At 36.3% G+C, this 17,322-nt stretch overlaps 1 protein-coding gene across 3 annotated transcripts in view; it reads right to left on the bottom strand.

The window, feature by feature from the left end:
* The window catches only part of NDUFS1 (NADH:ubiquinone oxidoreductase core subunit S1), a 29,917-nt gene that overhangs the window by 2,408 nt on the left and 10,187 nt on the right, over window positions 1-17,322 (bottom strand). For all 3 annotated transcript variants that reach the window (XM_015074138.3, XM_015074139.3, XM_053215677.1), the window contains 10 exons: window positions 15,820-15,954; window positions 15,032-15,146; window positions 13,893-14,038; window positions 13,081-13,209; window positions 11,974-12,103; window positions 9,340-9,500; window positions 4,163-4,317; window positions 2,013-2,188; window positions 1,323-1,457; window positions 1,152-1,224 (listed from right to left, as the gene is read on the bottom strand). In XM_015074138.3, coding sequence (XP_014929624.1) covers window positions 1,152-1,224; window positions 1,323-1,457; window positions 2,013-2,188; window positions 4,163-4,317; window positions 9,340-9,500; window positions 11,974-12,103; window positions 13,081-13,209; window positions 13,893-14,038; window positions 15,032-15,146; window positions 15,820-15,954 — 1,355 coding nt within the window. The remainder of the gene's footprint in view (window positions 1-1,151; window positions 1,225-1,322; window positions 1,458-2,012; window positions 2,189-4,162; window positions 4,318-9,339; window positions 9,501-11,973; window positions 12,104-13,080; window positions 13,210-13,892; window positions 14,039-15,031; window positions 15,147-15,819; window positions 15,955-17,322) is intronic.

The raw sequence follows: 17,322 nt of genomic DNA on the forward strand, positions 1-17,322 counted from the left end.
TTTTGTTTAAATAAATGTATGTGTATATCCCTGGATGCCTGACAAAATGTTAAAAAAATAAATATAGTTATTTTTCTGGATGGTGGGATCATAGTAATTGTTTGCTCTTTGGGCTTAAGTATGTATTCTATAACAAACATAACTAAAAAACAATTAACAATAATCTTAGATACAAACTTAAAAAATTAAAAAATACACTATCTGCTTTGATAGAAAATTATTTAAAATAATTTTTAAATTACCTCATAACACAGATATTATATCAGGTGTTATTTTATACCAAATGGAAGATTTGCAGTAAAGAAATTTCAGTAAGTCTGCATTCCTTAAAAACATTCCTAACAATATACATCAGAAGCACTGGGTTTGTTTTTATTTTTTTATTTTATTTTTGAGAGAGAGAGAGAGACAGCGTGAGCAGGGCAGTGCAGAGAGAGTGGGAGACACAGAATCTGAAGCAGGTTCCAGGCTCTGAGCTGTCAGCCCAGAGCCCAATGCGGGGCTCGAACTCACGAACCACGAGATCACGACCTGAGCCCAAGTCAGATGCTTAACCAACTAAGCCACCCAGGCATACCTAGAAGCACTGTTTAACATGAGTTTTGTTATTTCTACTGTATTTCTCAGAAAAACCTTAGCAATTCTGGCTGACACTTACAAAAATGCTTCCTAAATTAGTATATCATGATTTTATACACAACAGTAAAATTTTATATTGGAAACATGCTTACATTTCAGAAACAAAAAAAAAAAGAGAGTAAAATCAGATGATACAAATTACATTACTTCTGATGTTTGAAAATTTTCAAAGATTAAATAAAAATATCAAATATTCTTAATAACAGGTTGGAATCTTTTTTTTTTTTTGGCATTTATTTATTTTTGAGAGAAACAGAGGGAGAGATTGAGCGGGAGAGGGGCAGAGAAAGGGAGACAGAGGATCTGAAGTAGGCTCCGCACTGTGAGCACAGAGCCCAATATGGGATTCGAGCTCATGAACCATAAGATCATGACCTAAGCCAAACTCAAGTCAGCCGCTTAACAAACTAAGCCACCCAGGCACCCGAAGACGTTGGAATCACGATGCTAAATTAGGTGATCTTCTACCTTCCCACCTTTTATATTTGGCAGGCATGCTGACAGATGCATACCTGTCATGTAGAAGTCTTTTATTGTTAGCTGAGGTGGAACAAGCGGATCAGCAAGAAGTTGCTGGTTCACTAGCTACAACAAGAACAAAAAAGCATGAGATCAATAATAGAATTGAAAACTAACACCAGAGGATACACTAGTATGAAAACTGCATACAGGCAAGTTTTTACCTTGGAGAGCTCATTTGCTTGCTGGAAATAATTGGCTCCTTCGACATCATCATATCGGACAAGATTAGGAGAGACTTCCTCCAATCTGTTCCTTACTTGATCCAGAGTATCATATGGAAGAGTCATACCTGCAATCTATACATATCAGGTCCCCAAAATTGACACAAAGCTTTAGTATTTAAAAATTCAAATCATACATAATTGCAACTATAGTGAAATAATGTTGTACCAATGAAAATTCTATTGGCGTTCATTAGCATGTATATTGTGGTTAAGTGGAGAACACAATGGTCAAAAATTTTAATTCATAAACAGCTATCAGTATGTTAGTAATTTCTCTTTAGAAATTAGACTGATTATGAAATAAATCATTAAAGAGATAATGGTATGCTAAATCTGAATGCTTTTGCTAACCTGATACTGATCATAAACAAAATCTACAGACAACTGTGTATAATTTATATCTCATGATGCCTTTTTTCTTTTTTACAATAAAAAGAGTTAAAAGCAGTATTTTTAGGCAAAAAATAAGCCAAAAATAAAACACCAATATCAAATTCCCATTTTCTGAACATATTTTGCCAAGAGAGATTATTCAAATCATCTCTGCACTTCAGACTTGCATCCACTTTGTCTTTGACAAGCTAACAAGTCAAACTTCCCATTAGCAACATCACTAAGAACAAATACCTCAGAGAGGGCTCTTATAATTTTCCAGTCTTCTCTTGCCAAGCCAGGAGGTGTCACTGCTACTCTTGTCTGCTGAGCTCGGCCTTCAGTATTGACATAAGTGGCTGACTTTTCTGTGTAAGCAGCGCCTGGGAGAATAACATCAGCTATTGGAGCTCCAATGTCTCCATGATGTCCTGTGAAAAGACGGAAAATGCAAACCATATTTTAGCAAAAAATTGATTAGGTACCATACATGAACCCAGAAGATACCCTTTTGTAAATCCCATTAAGAATTTAAAAAGTGTTAAAAAACAAAAAATAATTACAAAATTGTTTACTAAATTACAATATACAAAACAATATAAAAATTTTTTGGAATAAAAAGCCCACATTTCAACTCCCTTCCCAAAGAAATCACTGATAAGCATTTGCTATGTATCTTCCCACATAATTTTTTACAAATACAGAAATACACATAACACCACACATATATGGGCAACTAGCTATATTATTTCTCTTGATAATTACAAACTAGAAATGCTCAGGTATATGTAAGTGAAATTTGGTAAAGTAGATGGAAATGGTGGAGGAACAAAAATGTAGTTCAGGAATGACAGTGATAATACTAAAAACACAATAAACAGAAAACTATACAAAATAGCTTGCTGAAAAACTGAAATAGTATAATGAAAGTTTTAATAGTTTAACGAAACTGTTAGAAGGAAAAAAGAACTTGAGTTAAACAAAATATATAAAATATTTAGTCTCATTTTTGTACATACATAGAAAAATACATGAAGCACACATTTCAAAACCATCATCAATGATTATCTCTGGATAGGATAAGGAGCTGGATGTAATTTATGTATTTTGCTTTAATTTTAACAAACAAAAAATACAAAACATTATATAATGCTTTTTATGTGCCATGGCAATAAAAAGCCTATTAATAAATTTATGGTGTTTGTGTAAAATGAAGTAGAGAGTTATGTAATACTTTTCCCTGTAAAATATCCAGGAACACTCTGGACTCCATCTATTCCAGGGAAACTTGATTACATTTATGAGTAAGAGTTCAAGAAAATGAGTCAAATACAAAGAAGCCAAAGGAGTACTGTCAAATATATTTCATTAAATGTTCTGTAACATAACACTCATGATTTTTTAAACTTTTTATACTGTTTATATAAAAGTGCTTTCCTCTAATTATATAATAATGGTAAACATTCTTTGAAAAGCAGAATTTTAGTGCTACATAATATTTCACTGTATAAATAAACCATAATTTAACCATTCCTGTTACTGAAGCATTTAGGCTTCTTTTAATTTTTTGTTATTAGATGTCATCAGATAGTAATTTTTTTTTAATTTTTTTAAATATTTGTTTACTTTTGAGAGAGAGAGAGAGAGAGAGAGAGAGAGAGAGAGAGAGAGAGAGAGACAGAGTGCGAACAGGGGAGGGGCAGAGAGAGAGGGAGACACAGAATCCAAAGCAGGCTCCAGGCTCTGAGCTATCCGCATAGAGCCCAGTGCAGGGCTTGAACTCATGGAGCGCAAGATCATGACCTGAGCTGAAGTCCGATGCTTAACCAACTGAGCCACCCAGGACCCTTAAGTAATTTTTTTTAAAGTGATCTCTACACCCAACATAGGGCTTGAACCCATGACCCTGAGATCTAGAGTCAGAAGCTCTACCGAATGAGCTGGCCAGGTGTCCCAGGTAATAATTCTTTTTTTCTACAGGTAATAATTCTCAATTGCAGTATCAACTATGTAACTAATAAAACCTATGATTTGGTTTTTAAAAAATATTGAGGGGTGTCTAGGTGGCTCAGTCAGTTAAGCATCTGACTTCGGCTCAGGTCAAGATCTCACAGTTCATGGGTTCGAGTCCTGCATAGGGTTCTGTGCTGACAGCTCGGAGCCTGGAGCCTGCTTCGGATTCTGTGTCTCCCTCTCTCTCTGTTCTTCCCCTACTCACACTCTGTTTCTCTCTCTCTCTCTCAAGAATAAATAAACATTAAAAAAATATATTAAAAAAATATTGGGGCGTGTGTATGAAATTCTTGAACGGAAAATATTCAATCCACTAAATATATTGCCATACAGTTTCTAATCTACACAATATTCGATTCTCTTCTGTTTCTGGTATCACAGATGCTACTTACCTTGATAAATAATGAAACAATCCTTTGGCAAATCCTGTCGAGTGATACAACCTCCATCTGCTCCCAGGAGAAATAGCACTTTGGGAGGGCTCTTACGAATTGCTTCCACCCCAGGTTTATAGCCAAGGTCCAAAGCAGCTACTTGGCTTGCAATCCTGTAAAACAATCAGATTTTTAGCACACCTGCAGTGTTATCATTATAAAAAATTAAATGTGATTCTTGAAATGATACTTAATCTCCTTTCTATTCAATGCTGACAAAGACCTTCCCTTATCTTCTTTACCCATTTTAAACAGATGTCAAAACCAGAAACAGCAGTTTTTTACTGTTTTAAGAATGGCAAACAAAGAAACAAGGTGCTTAGAATTATTAGAATAATTGTGGAAACATTATGCCAATTGAAATTACCCTAAAATTGGTTCTTAGTCAACACAGTAAGCCAAAAACTGTCATTAGATAAAAATTAGACGATTTTGAAAACCGAAAGGGAGAAATTAAAACACTACCCATAAGACTGTAACTTGGAGAAAACTATAATTAGTTCATGGGTGTATGTCCTTATGAAGTTCTTTCTATGAACATATACTACTCTTATAAGCAGAAAATAATCCTTTAAAGAACAAGTCTGAAATAACTATACTCTGAACAACTCAGTCTTTGGTCTAATTTGCTAATGTTAACTTTCTTTCTAGAAATAGTAGCCATTCTGAGGACCTACTATATATAAAGCAGATCGGTGTTTTACCTATTTGTTGGGGGAGGAGAGCAGGTCAAACCAACTCCTACCAGATGCTACTCCTCTGTCAAACTCTGACTGGATAACATCAAAAGAATGAAACGTTTTAAAAAAAAGTGTAAGATATATATAACGAAAACTACAGAACAACTTTGAAAGAAATTAAAGACCTCACTAAATGGAAAGACATCCCATGTCCATGGATTAGGAGACTTACTACTGTTAAGACAATACTCACCAACTGAACTTATAGATTCAGTGCAATCCCTATCAAAAATCCCAGCTGAATACTTTACAGAAACTGACAAGTTGATCCTAAAATTCATATGGTTTGCAAAGGACCCAGAATAGCCAAACCTATCATGAAAGTAAACAAAGTTGGAAGACTCCTACTTCCCAATTTCAAAACTAATCCCTGTGCCCCAACAGTATTTTTTTAATGTCTTGATATCTCTCTCTCAAAGATCTGAGCAGAGACTCACATTAACTTATGACAGTCTACCTCATCCCGGAAAAACAAACTCAGTAAGCCTAAGTTTTGCCTTTGCAATAAAAGATACGTCCTAATAAACTAAAATGAACTTTCAAAAAAAGGAAATCTTTTAATAATGAAATGAAAACCAAGGTTAATAAATTAAAAATTACATCAACGTCAGTGCTCTCTAGAATGAAAACCGACAAAATGATGGAACAAAACAAGACATTTTCTCTAAGGGTGCCTGGGTAGGTCAGTCGGTTAAGCATCTGACTCTTGGTTTCAGCTCAGGTCATGATCTCACTGTTAGTGACTTTGAGCCTCGTGTCGGGCTCTGTGCTGGCAGTGCAGAGCCTGCTTGGGATTCTCAATCTCCCTCTTTCTACCCCTACCCCACTTGTGTTCTCTCTCTCAAAAGTAAATAAACTTTTTAAAAAATGTTTGTTTATTTTTGAGAGAGAGAAAGAACGCCAATGGGAGAGGGACAGAGAGAGAGAGGAGACACAGAATCCAAAACTGTCAGCACAGAGCCTGACACAGGGCTCAAACCCACAAACCCCAAGATCATGACTTGAGCCGAAGCCAGCCACTTAGCCAACTGAGCCACCGAGGTGCCCCAATAAATACACTTTTTCTGAAAAGGCATTTTCTCTAAACCCAGAAAAAAAGGAAATGAGAAAAATTATGAGGGAAAAGAACCAAAAGTCTGAGGGCCACCAATGCATAACAAAAGAAGCTTCTGCATGAGAGCAAGTAACTAAGTAAACCAGTAACTATGATATTCCCAGGCAAAGGTAATGACAGCTCAGTGTCACCACTTATATTCTGGTAGAATATTCTTTAACATCAAAAATAAGGAACCCTTAAAAATCAAGAACCAAAGGGCAAGCAAGCAGACACGCACACCTACACAAAGTCAGGTCATTCTCAGGGACAAAACTGAGATTACAGGAGATTCTCTTTAAAATGTTAAATGAAATGGTGAAAAATTACTGACTATTAAAGGAAAAAAGACTGTCACCTTTGTACTTAGCCAGGTGTTTATCTTTGAGAAGGAACCAGAAATACACTGTTAGACGTTCAGGAATTTTTTTGAAGTTATTAATTTTGGTACCCATTCAGAAACACAAAACTGTACGAATAAGGACATGGATGCAAGGGTGAACTAAAAATAAGAAGTAAAAATTGTGACCAGAAAGGATCCAGAGGTGTCGGTTAAGCGTCCAACTTTGGCTCAGGTCATGATCACGTGGTTTTTGAGTTCGAGCCCCATGTCGGGCTCTGTGCTGACAGTTCAGAGCCTGGAGCCTGCTTCCAAATCTGTGTCTCCCTCTCTCAGCCCCTTGCCCACTCACACTCTGTCTCTCTCTTTCTCTCTCAAAAGTAAATAAACATTTAAAAATATATATAAAATATAAAGTTTTTCAAAGTGTTTACAAGATTTGCAATGCCAAATCAAACCAATAAAGGAGAAATATAACACTGAAATTAATGTTTTAGAATGTATGAAAATACTTCTAAATGAAAACAATTTGCCTATCATATTTAAAAGTGGTTAGCTTGGGGCGCCTGGGTGGCTCAGTCGGTTAAGCGGCCGACTTCGGCTCAGGTCATGATCTCGCGGTCCGTGAGTTCGAGCCCCGTGTCAGGCTCTGTGCTGACAGCTCAGAGCCTGGAGCCTGTTTCAGATTCTGTGTCTCCCTCTCTCTGACCCTCCCCTGTTCATGCTTTGTCTCTCTCTGTCTCAAAAATAAATAAACGTTAAAAAATAATAATAAAAAAATTAAAAAAAATAATAAAAGTGGTTAGCTTTAATCCTTAAACAAATTTGAAAAGTAATTCGTGGAGTGCCTGGGTAGCTTGTAGGTTAAGTGTCTGACTCTTGATTTCAGCTTAGGTCAGGATCTCAAGATCATGATATCAAGCCCTGGGTTGGGCTCTGCGCTAAGTGTGGAGCCAGCTTGGGATTCTCTCTCTCTCTCACTTTCTCTGATACTGCATTATTTTTAAAGACTAGCGCCTCCCCCCAGATTAAAAAAAAAAAAAAAAAAAAGCTCAACATGACTCTTCATCAGGGAAATACAAATCAAAACCACAGTAAGATACCACCTCACACTTGTGAGAATGGCTAAAATTTACTACACAAAAAACAACAGGCTTTGGAAAAAATATGAAGAAAGGGGAACGAACATTCTTGCACTGCTGGTGGTACAGCCACTCTGGAGAATAGTACGGAGATTCCTCAAAAAACTAAAAGTAAAACTACCCTACAATCTAGCAATTGCACTATTAAGCATTTACCCAAAGGATAAAAAAAAATACAGATCTGAAGAGGTACATGCACCCCAATGTTTACAGCAGTATTAACAACAATAGCAAAACTATGTAGAGAGCCCAAATGTCCATCAGCTCATGAATGGATAAAGAAAATGTGGTGTCAGGGCGTCTGGGTGGCTCAGTCGGTTGAGCATCCGACTTCAGCTCAGGTCATGATCTCGCGGTTTGTGAGTTTGAGCCCTGCATCAGGCTGTGTGCTGACAGCTCAGAGCCTGGAGCCTGCTTCAGATTCTGTGTGTCTCTCTCTCTGCCCCTCCCCACTCACACTCTGTCTCTCTCTCCTTCAAAAATAAATAAACATTAAAAAAAAAATGTTTTTAAGAAAATGTGTACACACACACATACATACACACACACACATACACACACGACAGAATATCACTCAGCCATCAAAAAGAATGAAATCTTGCCATTTGCAATGACATAGATAGAGCTAGAATGTATTATACTAAGCCAGATAAATCAGAGAAAAACAACTATCATATGATTTCATTTATATGTGGAATTTAAGAAACAAAACAGATGAACATATGGGAAGGAGGGAGAAGAGAAGAAAGGGAAATAAACCACAAGAGACTTTTAACAATAGAGAACAAACCAAGGGTTGATGGAGGGAGGTAGGTGGGAGATGGGTTAGATGGGTGATGGGGATTAAGGAGGGTACTTGTGATGAGCGCTGGGTGTTGTATGTAAATGATGAATCACTGAATTCTACTTCTGAAACCAATATTGCACTATTAACTAACTCAAATATAAATAATAAAATATAAAATGAAATGAAATGAAATATTAAACTAGGGGTGCCTGGGTGGCTAGTCAGTTGAGCATCCGACTCATGATTCTGGCGTTAAGTCATGATCCCAAGGTTCTGGGATCAAGCCCCACATCGTGTGGGGAATCAATCTCTCTCTCTCTCTCTGCTCCTCTCCCCTGCTCACTCTTGCTCTCTCTTAACGAAAAAAAAAAAAAGACTAGCATCAGTTTACATGTTAATAATAATGAAATAGCTAAAAATTTATACATATTCATGATATTAAACAGCCATTAAAGTTTATAAAAAATTTCTAATTACAGGAGGAAATTTTATCAGGTAATGAAAATTGATCAAAACCAGGTTACAAAACTGTTTACACAATATGATTTCAACTATATAACTAGAAAAATATTTACACAGGAAAAAAAGGACCAGAAGTAGCAACAGTAATTATCTGTAAATTGTGGAATAAGGATAATTTCCATTTTTGTATACTTTGCTCTCTTTCCAACTTTCTAAAATAAATTTGCATTATTAATATAGTCAGAAAAAAAACTTTCCTTACATTGAGTTCTCATGTTTACATTTTTATCATTTAATCGAAGTCACAGGACTTGTTGCAATTATTGAACCAAGGTATACTAATAGGGTCCAGATTTTCAAAATTTTGTCAGCACTGCTTTTTCAAATATTTTAAATATTATTTATTATCTCAGGTTCTTCTCACACAGAAAATAAAGGTTTTAATCTATTTTGCATCTGCTACAGATGCTAAATATTAAGCTGTTTGTAAGTCTAAATGTGACAATGTAACAGAATACACGTACACAAATTACTTGAATTTTACAGTATATAAAGCAATTACTCAACATACCTATGAAGGATATTCATAACTTTCCAATCACTGGTAACATCACTACTCGTCCGAATCTTTTGAGCAATGTTGGAAACAGCTGCAAGAATTGCTGCCCCATCATTTCTTTGGAGTGCAGAACTGCCTAAAACCACCATTGGTTTTTTAGCTTCGTGTAATACCTATTTAAAAAAAAAAAAGAATTTTGATTAAAAAATCTAAACAATCAACTAAATCTAATCAAATTTGCATCTACGATATGTTGTGTCAAATTTTAGTTTCAATGCAGAATGCCTTTGATTTTTACTAATCAACATATAGACATACATCCAACATGTTGCCAATGCTACAGTGAAATGGCTAAGTGAGAATCAGATAAAACAGACTTTCTAAAACTAAGTACTGAGAATGAAAGACTTTCCCAAATATCCTTTGGTCAGAATGATTACGGGTATGTCCAAGAAAAACTGGGCAACGTCCCTACAGACATTTAGTTGGTACTGTCTAAGAGGAAAAACCACACTCAAGTACCATGCTACAGTCTATCTACCCACCATGCTCCAGACAAGGAGGTAGAGGTAGGGAAAGCAACAATCACTAGGATTACAACGCAGAATAGCTAAGACTTTAAGGGCTCTGCTTCCTGAATGTCAAAACATGAAGGGAAGTGCATGCCAAAAGCAAAGGAAACAACAGATTTGGTGGAGGATAGAAAAATTGAAAGCTGAAGACTATATATAGCTCACTCTCCTGTCCACCCTCTATATCATTCCTCAATAAATAAGCGGCCCAAAGCAAAGAATCAGCATGAAAATTATGCCTACATACTAGGGGAGGACATTGATCACAAGAGGAATTTCCCAAGAAAATGTGAAGTGTGCAGAGAAATAGTTTTCAATAGCCTCAGAGAAAATGAAAAACACGCTTTTTCTCGCTTGAAAAGAAAGGCTTAGAAGAGTGACAAAACAGAGAGTATTATACAATAGAAGGACATTTTGTCACAGAACTCAGGAAAGAACTGAAAGAGAAACAAATTAGCGATGAACTTCATTCCAGAAACAATAAAAAACAAAATAAAACAGGACTTCAAAAATAGGGACAAGAAAGACAGGCAATACAAAATCATATAAAGCAAACTGAAAAAGAATAAAAGAACAAAGGAAAAATGACAGAAAAAGACACAAAAGGGGATCCAGTATCTGCTTTGTTGGTTCGTTCTTTTTTTGTTAGCAGCACATCTTAACTAATAGAAAACAGACTTAAATCTAGTATAGAAAAAAAACATAGTTATCATCTTCTGGGGCATGGAGATAGGAACTAGAAAAGAGGGACACTTTTAAGTATTTTTTTTATATTTTTGATCACTGCAGTTGTAATCATGTTTTTCCTATTCAAAACAAAGGAACTGGGCTTAGCTGCCTTGTCCCACTAGACTACGCCTAAAGCTACACCATCTTGGAACAATAAGGAGAAGCGCCCACGCAAACACACAAGGAAGCAAAGGCACAGAGGATAGTAAAGCATGAAGGAATGTCCTTCCATGATGACATTCTTGGACAACCACAACATCTGTCAAACTGCCTACCCTCCAGAGCCATTACATGAAAACCAGAAACTTCTTTCATTGTTTTAACAATCAGCACTCCACCATACACACACAAATACTAAAGTAAAAAGAACCTTGAAGCTTCACAATGAAAGGTATACCATGTCCCATAAAAATGTGACAGAGAACCACCGTTAAGGTATTCTAGTGAAGTTATTAAATTTCAAAGATAAAGATCTAAGTATAAAGTATCAAAAAAAAAAAGTTTCTATGGGCGGCTCAGTTGGTTAAGCGTCTGATGCTTGATTTTCGCTCAGGTCACGATCTCACAGTTCTTGAGACCAAGTCCCACATGGAGTTCTGCGCAAACCCCTGGTTGGGATTCTCTCTCCTCTCTCTGCTCCTCCCCTGCTCAAGCTCTCTAAATAAGTACCTAGACAGTTAAAAAAAAAATTAGGACAGGGGTGGGGGGAAATATGACTGACATCACACTTCTCCACAGTAACAAAAGGCCTTGTTTATAAAGTTCACAAAGAGAAAAAAAAGAGTGTGGCTCAAGAACTCTGTATCCTGCCAACACTCTCTTCAGGAATAAAACAGACACTCCCAAGCAAGCAAGAACTCAAGGTATAGTGTACTTATCAGCCCCTCTTGGAAAAGTAAATTAAGACCTATAAATATCAGACAGCAATGAGATAAATGTAAATAAAGCGCTCAGTAGGGAAGGACTGGTGAAATTTAGTAATAACTCTTGCAATAAAGAAAGATTTCCTGAAGTTTAATTGTTTCAGGTTCACTTCAATTTCTTTTCTGATAATTTCAAGTAAAATTAAACCATGGTACATAAAAACAGCATGTATAACACGATCTCATCTTTGTTTGCCTATCCATCCATCTTGCTCTATACATGAATAGAGATGACTATGATGGTTCATCAATGCTTGTTTGGGTTGGTGGAATTTGGGGTAATACTTTACTTTCTTCCATTTTCTTTTCTGTACTGGTGTAATTTTTAACAGTAATCACATATCACTACTATAAAACAGTAACTTTTTAAACTAAAAATGCTTAAAAATTAACAAAGGTAGGTACATATAACTTGAGAGCACCTGGCTGAATGGATGGTTACCCAAAGCAATCTCCTGAAGAATTTTGGGGGAATCTCCCAGATGGTCATATCTGTAAGTGAGATCCACTGGGCTGCCAATAAGGGCCACTTTCAAGTCATTATGAAGCCAGCTGAAATAAAAATGACAAACTTTTAGAGCTAAATTACTAATTCAGAATAGTCATCAGTCTCATCAATGCTAGGGTCTACATTTATGTTACAAATGTTAAAAACACAAAAACACTCACAGCACACTTAACCTTAACAGATACAACTTATTGTATACCTTTCAAAATAATAATGCTGTAAGAATACACACCAAGGTAAGTCAGTGAATTAATTTGCTGTTAGGAACCCTACGCAACCTATAAATAAACCTTTTATAAACCTATAAATAAAACTTTTAATTTTAGAATAAATGATTTATCATTTTTATTTTGCCTTATCACAGCAGAGCCAGTCATCTCCTAATTATCCATTAAGGCCACTTTAATATAGTTCATGAAAATAAACTACATCATTCATATTTATTCTCTTTGATAGGCAAGTATAGAACCAGTTCTTTTAAAAAGTTACAAATGCAGTGACCACATATTGTTTGTCTGAGACAGTGCTCGTTTTCATCTGTTACCCTGGAGTAATTAATTCCCCCTGTCACTCTCAACAGTATCACATTATAGACAAATTATACCAAGCTATTTATAAATCTCTAAAATATGAAAAGATGGAGGTATTCTACAAAATACCTGGCTTTGCTCTTCAAAAAAATGTAAAAAAAAAAAAAAAAAAAACCCTGGAGAGAGTCATGACACTAATTGCAATGTGTGACTTGAAACTGGATCCTGGGCAGGTAAAAAAAAATCATTAGAAAAAATTATAAAAGAAATTATGGAAAAATTGGTGCATCTTGAATTATTTCAAAATGAGAAGATAAAGTAAAACGATCAGCAGGAGAAGAGGGAAGGAATGGACTGATTAGAAGCAGCCCTCCAATTATCTTCTGGAGTCTCATTCCGAATAACACTATTAGGAATCAGCTAAGTAGTCATTTTTCAGATGTAAAACAAATTATTACATAACCAGTTTTTAAACCCTGAATATTACTAACCTCTTTCGAATTCTAGCATTAAACAGTGGTGCCTCAAAACGCGGATTTGTACCAACCAGAAGGAGAACATCTGCCTCTTCCACACCAGCAATTGTAGTATTAAGAAGATAATTAGAACGCAAATCTGTGCTAGAAATACAAAATTAAAAATGCAGGTTTACTAATACACAGTGACAATCCACGCAACATTCTCATGTCCACAAACCCAAGGTATTCCCAGACAAAAAATTCTTAGGAAGTATTTCTAAATTACATCAAAGTTTCAGATACTTATTATTGATAACTGGATTCTCTAATAGTTCCTGGCTTGACTTTGGCCTATATATGTGAAAACAAATTGGTGGGTATGATGGAGAATCCAAGCGGTCACATATCAGCCATAGGTGTATTTTCTCTTTTTTAAATTTATCTTTTTAAGTAAACTCTACCACCAATGTGGGCTTGAACTCAGAACCCCAAGATTAAGAGTCACCTGTAGGGCACCTGGGTGGCTCAGTCAGTTGAGCATCTGACTTCGGCTCTGGTCACAGTCTCAGAATTCATGGGTTCGAGGCCCGTATCAGGCTCTAGACTGATGGCGCAGAGCCTGCTTGGGATTCTCTCTTCCTCTCTCTCTGATCCTCCCTGACTTGCACTTTCTCTTTAAGTAAATAAACTTAAAAAAAAAAAAAATCAGGAAAAAAAAAAAGAATCACTTGCTCTACCAACTGAGTCAGCCAGGCAGGCGCCCAGATGTACTGATTTATACACAGCTTGTCACAACAACAACATAACAACAAAGCAAGCCTAGATGCTAGATTCATACTGCTCACCCAGCTCCTGCAGTGGGGAAGACCTCTTCAGTGCACAAGGTGTCAGAGTCCACTCTATTAAGCAAATCTTTGAGAGCTACCAGGGCTTCAGCATCCACCAAGCCACCTGCAATTGCTGCCACATCCTTGCCTTGAACACTCTGCAACTAGAAATGGATGAAAAGGGTATCACCAAACACCTCCGTTCGGCAAAGACCACTGCTCAGAACACAAAGCAATAGTTATTTGTAAGTATAAAAAAAGCAATGAACTTTTGACTTAAAAGGTTTACACTAATTATTAATATAAAAGTGAGAAGCAAAGGTGTAGATGAGGCTAATAATGAATGCCACCAGCTTGGAGGGAAGCTGTTTTATATTAGAAACAAAGAGGTCTCATAATGAAGTTTGGAGAATGAAGAGTGAGGAATTACAGCTAAATACAATTTCTTCTGAAGTATCCACCGTTCCCTCAAATCCTTTGTGTATGTTGCCTTTGTCTCTGGCTAGAAAGCCATTCTCTCCACTTTTGCTCTGGCAAGTTTGCATTCATTCTTCGATTTTGCCTAAGTCACCTCACGTAGGAAGGCATCCCTGATACACTAGTCGTGGTTAGGCACCCGTCCCACAGGCTCTCTCAGACATGATTTCCTGCACAACTAACTGCAGCAGCACATGATACCTGACTGACTCTGCATCTTTCCTGACTACAAAATTGTGGGAAGTAGGGACCATATATTAGTGGTCTCTATAGCCCTACTTCCAGCATGATATCTGGCATTTGGTTCTTTTATTTGTTTTGTTGCATTTTTTTGTTTTTTGATTTTAGAGAAGAGAGAGCAAGTGAGCACAAGTAGGGGAGAAAGGGGCAGAGGGAAAGAGAGAACCTTAAGCAGGCTCTACATTCAGAGCAGAGCCCGATGTGGGGCTCGATCCCACAACCTTGGGATCATGACCTGAGCCACAATCAAGAGTTGGATGCTCAATAAAGACTGAGCCACCCAGGCGCCCCTTGGCATATGGTTCTTAATAAATGTTCATTAAATGGAAGGCAATCTTGGTAAAACAAAAGAAGTGAAGAGACATACACGACCCCTCTTCGTTACAAAGATGTCCCTTAAAAACTACAAACACTATTTATTCTATATTTCAATTTTTTACCATTCCAGCTACACGAGAGAGTGCATCTTCCCAGGAAGTGTAGGTTAAAAGCCCCTTTTCGTTTCTGACCATTGGCTCGGTTAGTCTTTGACGTTTTAACCCATCATAGGCAAATCTAGGTAACGGAAAATATACCATTTACGGAATCTTGCTAGAGGCAACTATAGTTTTCAAGTTTAAAATATGAAAGAAATGTTATTTAAATACAGTACTGGTTAAAGTGTCAAACAATAAATAGCTGAATACAAATAATTACTTCAGGTCTTTTGAAGGATGAACTAATAAATTATTTTATGAACACCATCTGAAACTAAAATATCTAAAAAGTTTGGGTTCTTATGATTTGTTTTCAGCTACCTGAATACTCTTGAAATTGTAACACATAAAAATCTGACAGCTAAAGAAGCCAATCATTTAATCACTTTTTTTTTTCTCAAATCACTTTTACTTATGAAACTTGAATACCTCCAAATATTTTATCAAAATTATCACATGCAAGCTCTAACTTATATTTAGCTTCTTTTCTCCAATGAACAAACTGGAATAGATTAAATATATTAATCCCCTTCAATTTTTCCAACTGGGAGGAAAATGGTATTTGTCAAACTTAGTAAGAAAGCCATTGATATACCTAGGACTATTAACATTAGTTTTGTCCAGTTCTCTATACAAATAATCTAGATTAACTAATTTACAAGAATAAAGACAGTCCCTTAAAATTAAAGTGACTATAAAATTTAGTGTAAATCAACTGCAAAAGTGAAGGAAAACAATGTAGTAGCACATACCTGGTTTTATCAGAGATCCACTCTTCATTGATGTCCTCATGCATCCTTGGCAAAATCCGCATCACCTCTCCAGTTCTTGTGCTTACCACAATATTACTTCCGACTGCATCCATTACATCAATGGATTCCGTCTTTCTGAGAAAATAAACACCTATGTTTACCACATTTATTTTGGCAATAAGGACAAAGTTTCTGTTACCTGGTTTCTCAAAAACAAAAAATTTTACGATGACTTTCCTTTCTGAATTTCTAAAATTAACGGGACTCAGAGAAACTGCAATAAAAAAAAAATACCCTCGTACTTGAATACGTCACATTAACTCCTACTGTAAAAATAAAGCTTTAATAATTGTTATCTAGGGGCGCCTGGGTGCCTCAGTCAGTTAAGAGTCTGACTCTTGATTTCGGCTCAGGTCATGATCTCATGGTTCGTGAGTTTGAGCTCCGTGTTGGGCTCCGCACTGACAAAATTGCTTAATCCAGGCTGTCAGCGTGAAGGCTGCTTGGGATTCTCCATCTCCCTCTCTCTGCCCCTCCCCCACTTGCGCTTGCATGCATGCGCGCTCTCTCTCACAAAAATAAACTTTAAAAGAACAAATAAATGAAGAAATAAAAATAGGAACTGTTAAATAATACAAAAGCCAATGGTAAGGGCTCCAAATGGCCAAATCTGATTATCAAGATAAATAGCAAGAGAGTAAGATTTTTGGGTATGGCCAATTAAAAAGTCTGATAAATCCTCCCCACAAAAAGCAAAAATAAAGCTGGACAAAATTAACAAAAAACAACCAATTCAGCACTTTGGAAATCTTCCAAAGGCAAACACCATCATGAGAAGCTTTTATGTGGGGCAAAACTACTGAACTTCAAGCAAGAAGCATAGAAATCAGCGGTGGTGTGTCTTGGGGCCTGTTCTCATCCCCTTCCTACCACCTGAACAGGAGGCTCTGCCAGGCTGAGTGAGGCTGTGGAGATGGAAGTTTCTTTTCTGCATGCATTATGGGAGTTTCAGGAAGCAAAAGAGAAAAACCTCTACTTGAACATTTCACCTATGTACTGTGCCCCATCCCCCCAATCTTTTTATATACATAAAATACATGGCTTAAAACACAGAATTTTGAGATACTCCCACATATTCTAATGGAAGTCTAAATATGGGGGGCAATTTAATGATAGGCTTTAGAACCTTAAAAATACCCAAATTTGTTGCAACTACCTACTCCATTTCCCAGTTTAGTCAGAAGAATCAGAGATATACGTGAAAATTTATGAATAACAATTTCTATCATAGATTTACAACTATATAGAAACAAACTAAAATGTCTAATAATAGGAACTGATTAAATAAAGGATGATATAGCCACATGTCTGAAAACAACATGCAGTGAGAAGAGACTATAAATTTTAAAACATCAAGACAATTTCACTCTTTGGAAGAACAAGTGAATAAAATAATTATGTGGTTAAGTACTTTGGAATCAATCTCCAAGAAAACTATAATTA

This window comes from Acinonyx jubatus, chromosome C1 (assembly GCF_027475565.1).
Source record: "Acinonyx jubatus isolate Ajub_Pintada_27869175 chromosome C1, VMU_Ajub_asm_v1.0, whole genome shotgun sequence".
Taxonomy (NCBI): domain Eukaryota; kingdom Metazoa; phylum Chordata; class Mammalia; order Carnivora; family Felidae; genus Acinonyx; species Acinonyx jubatus.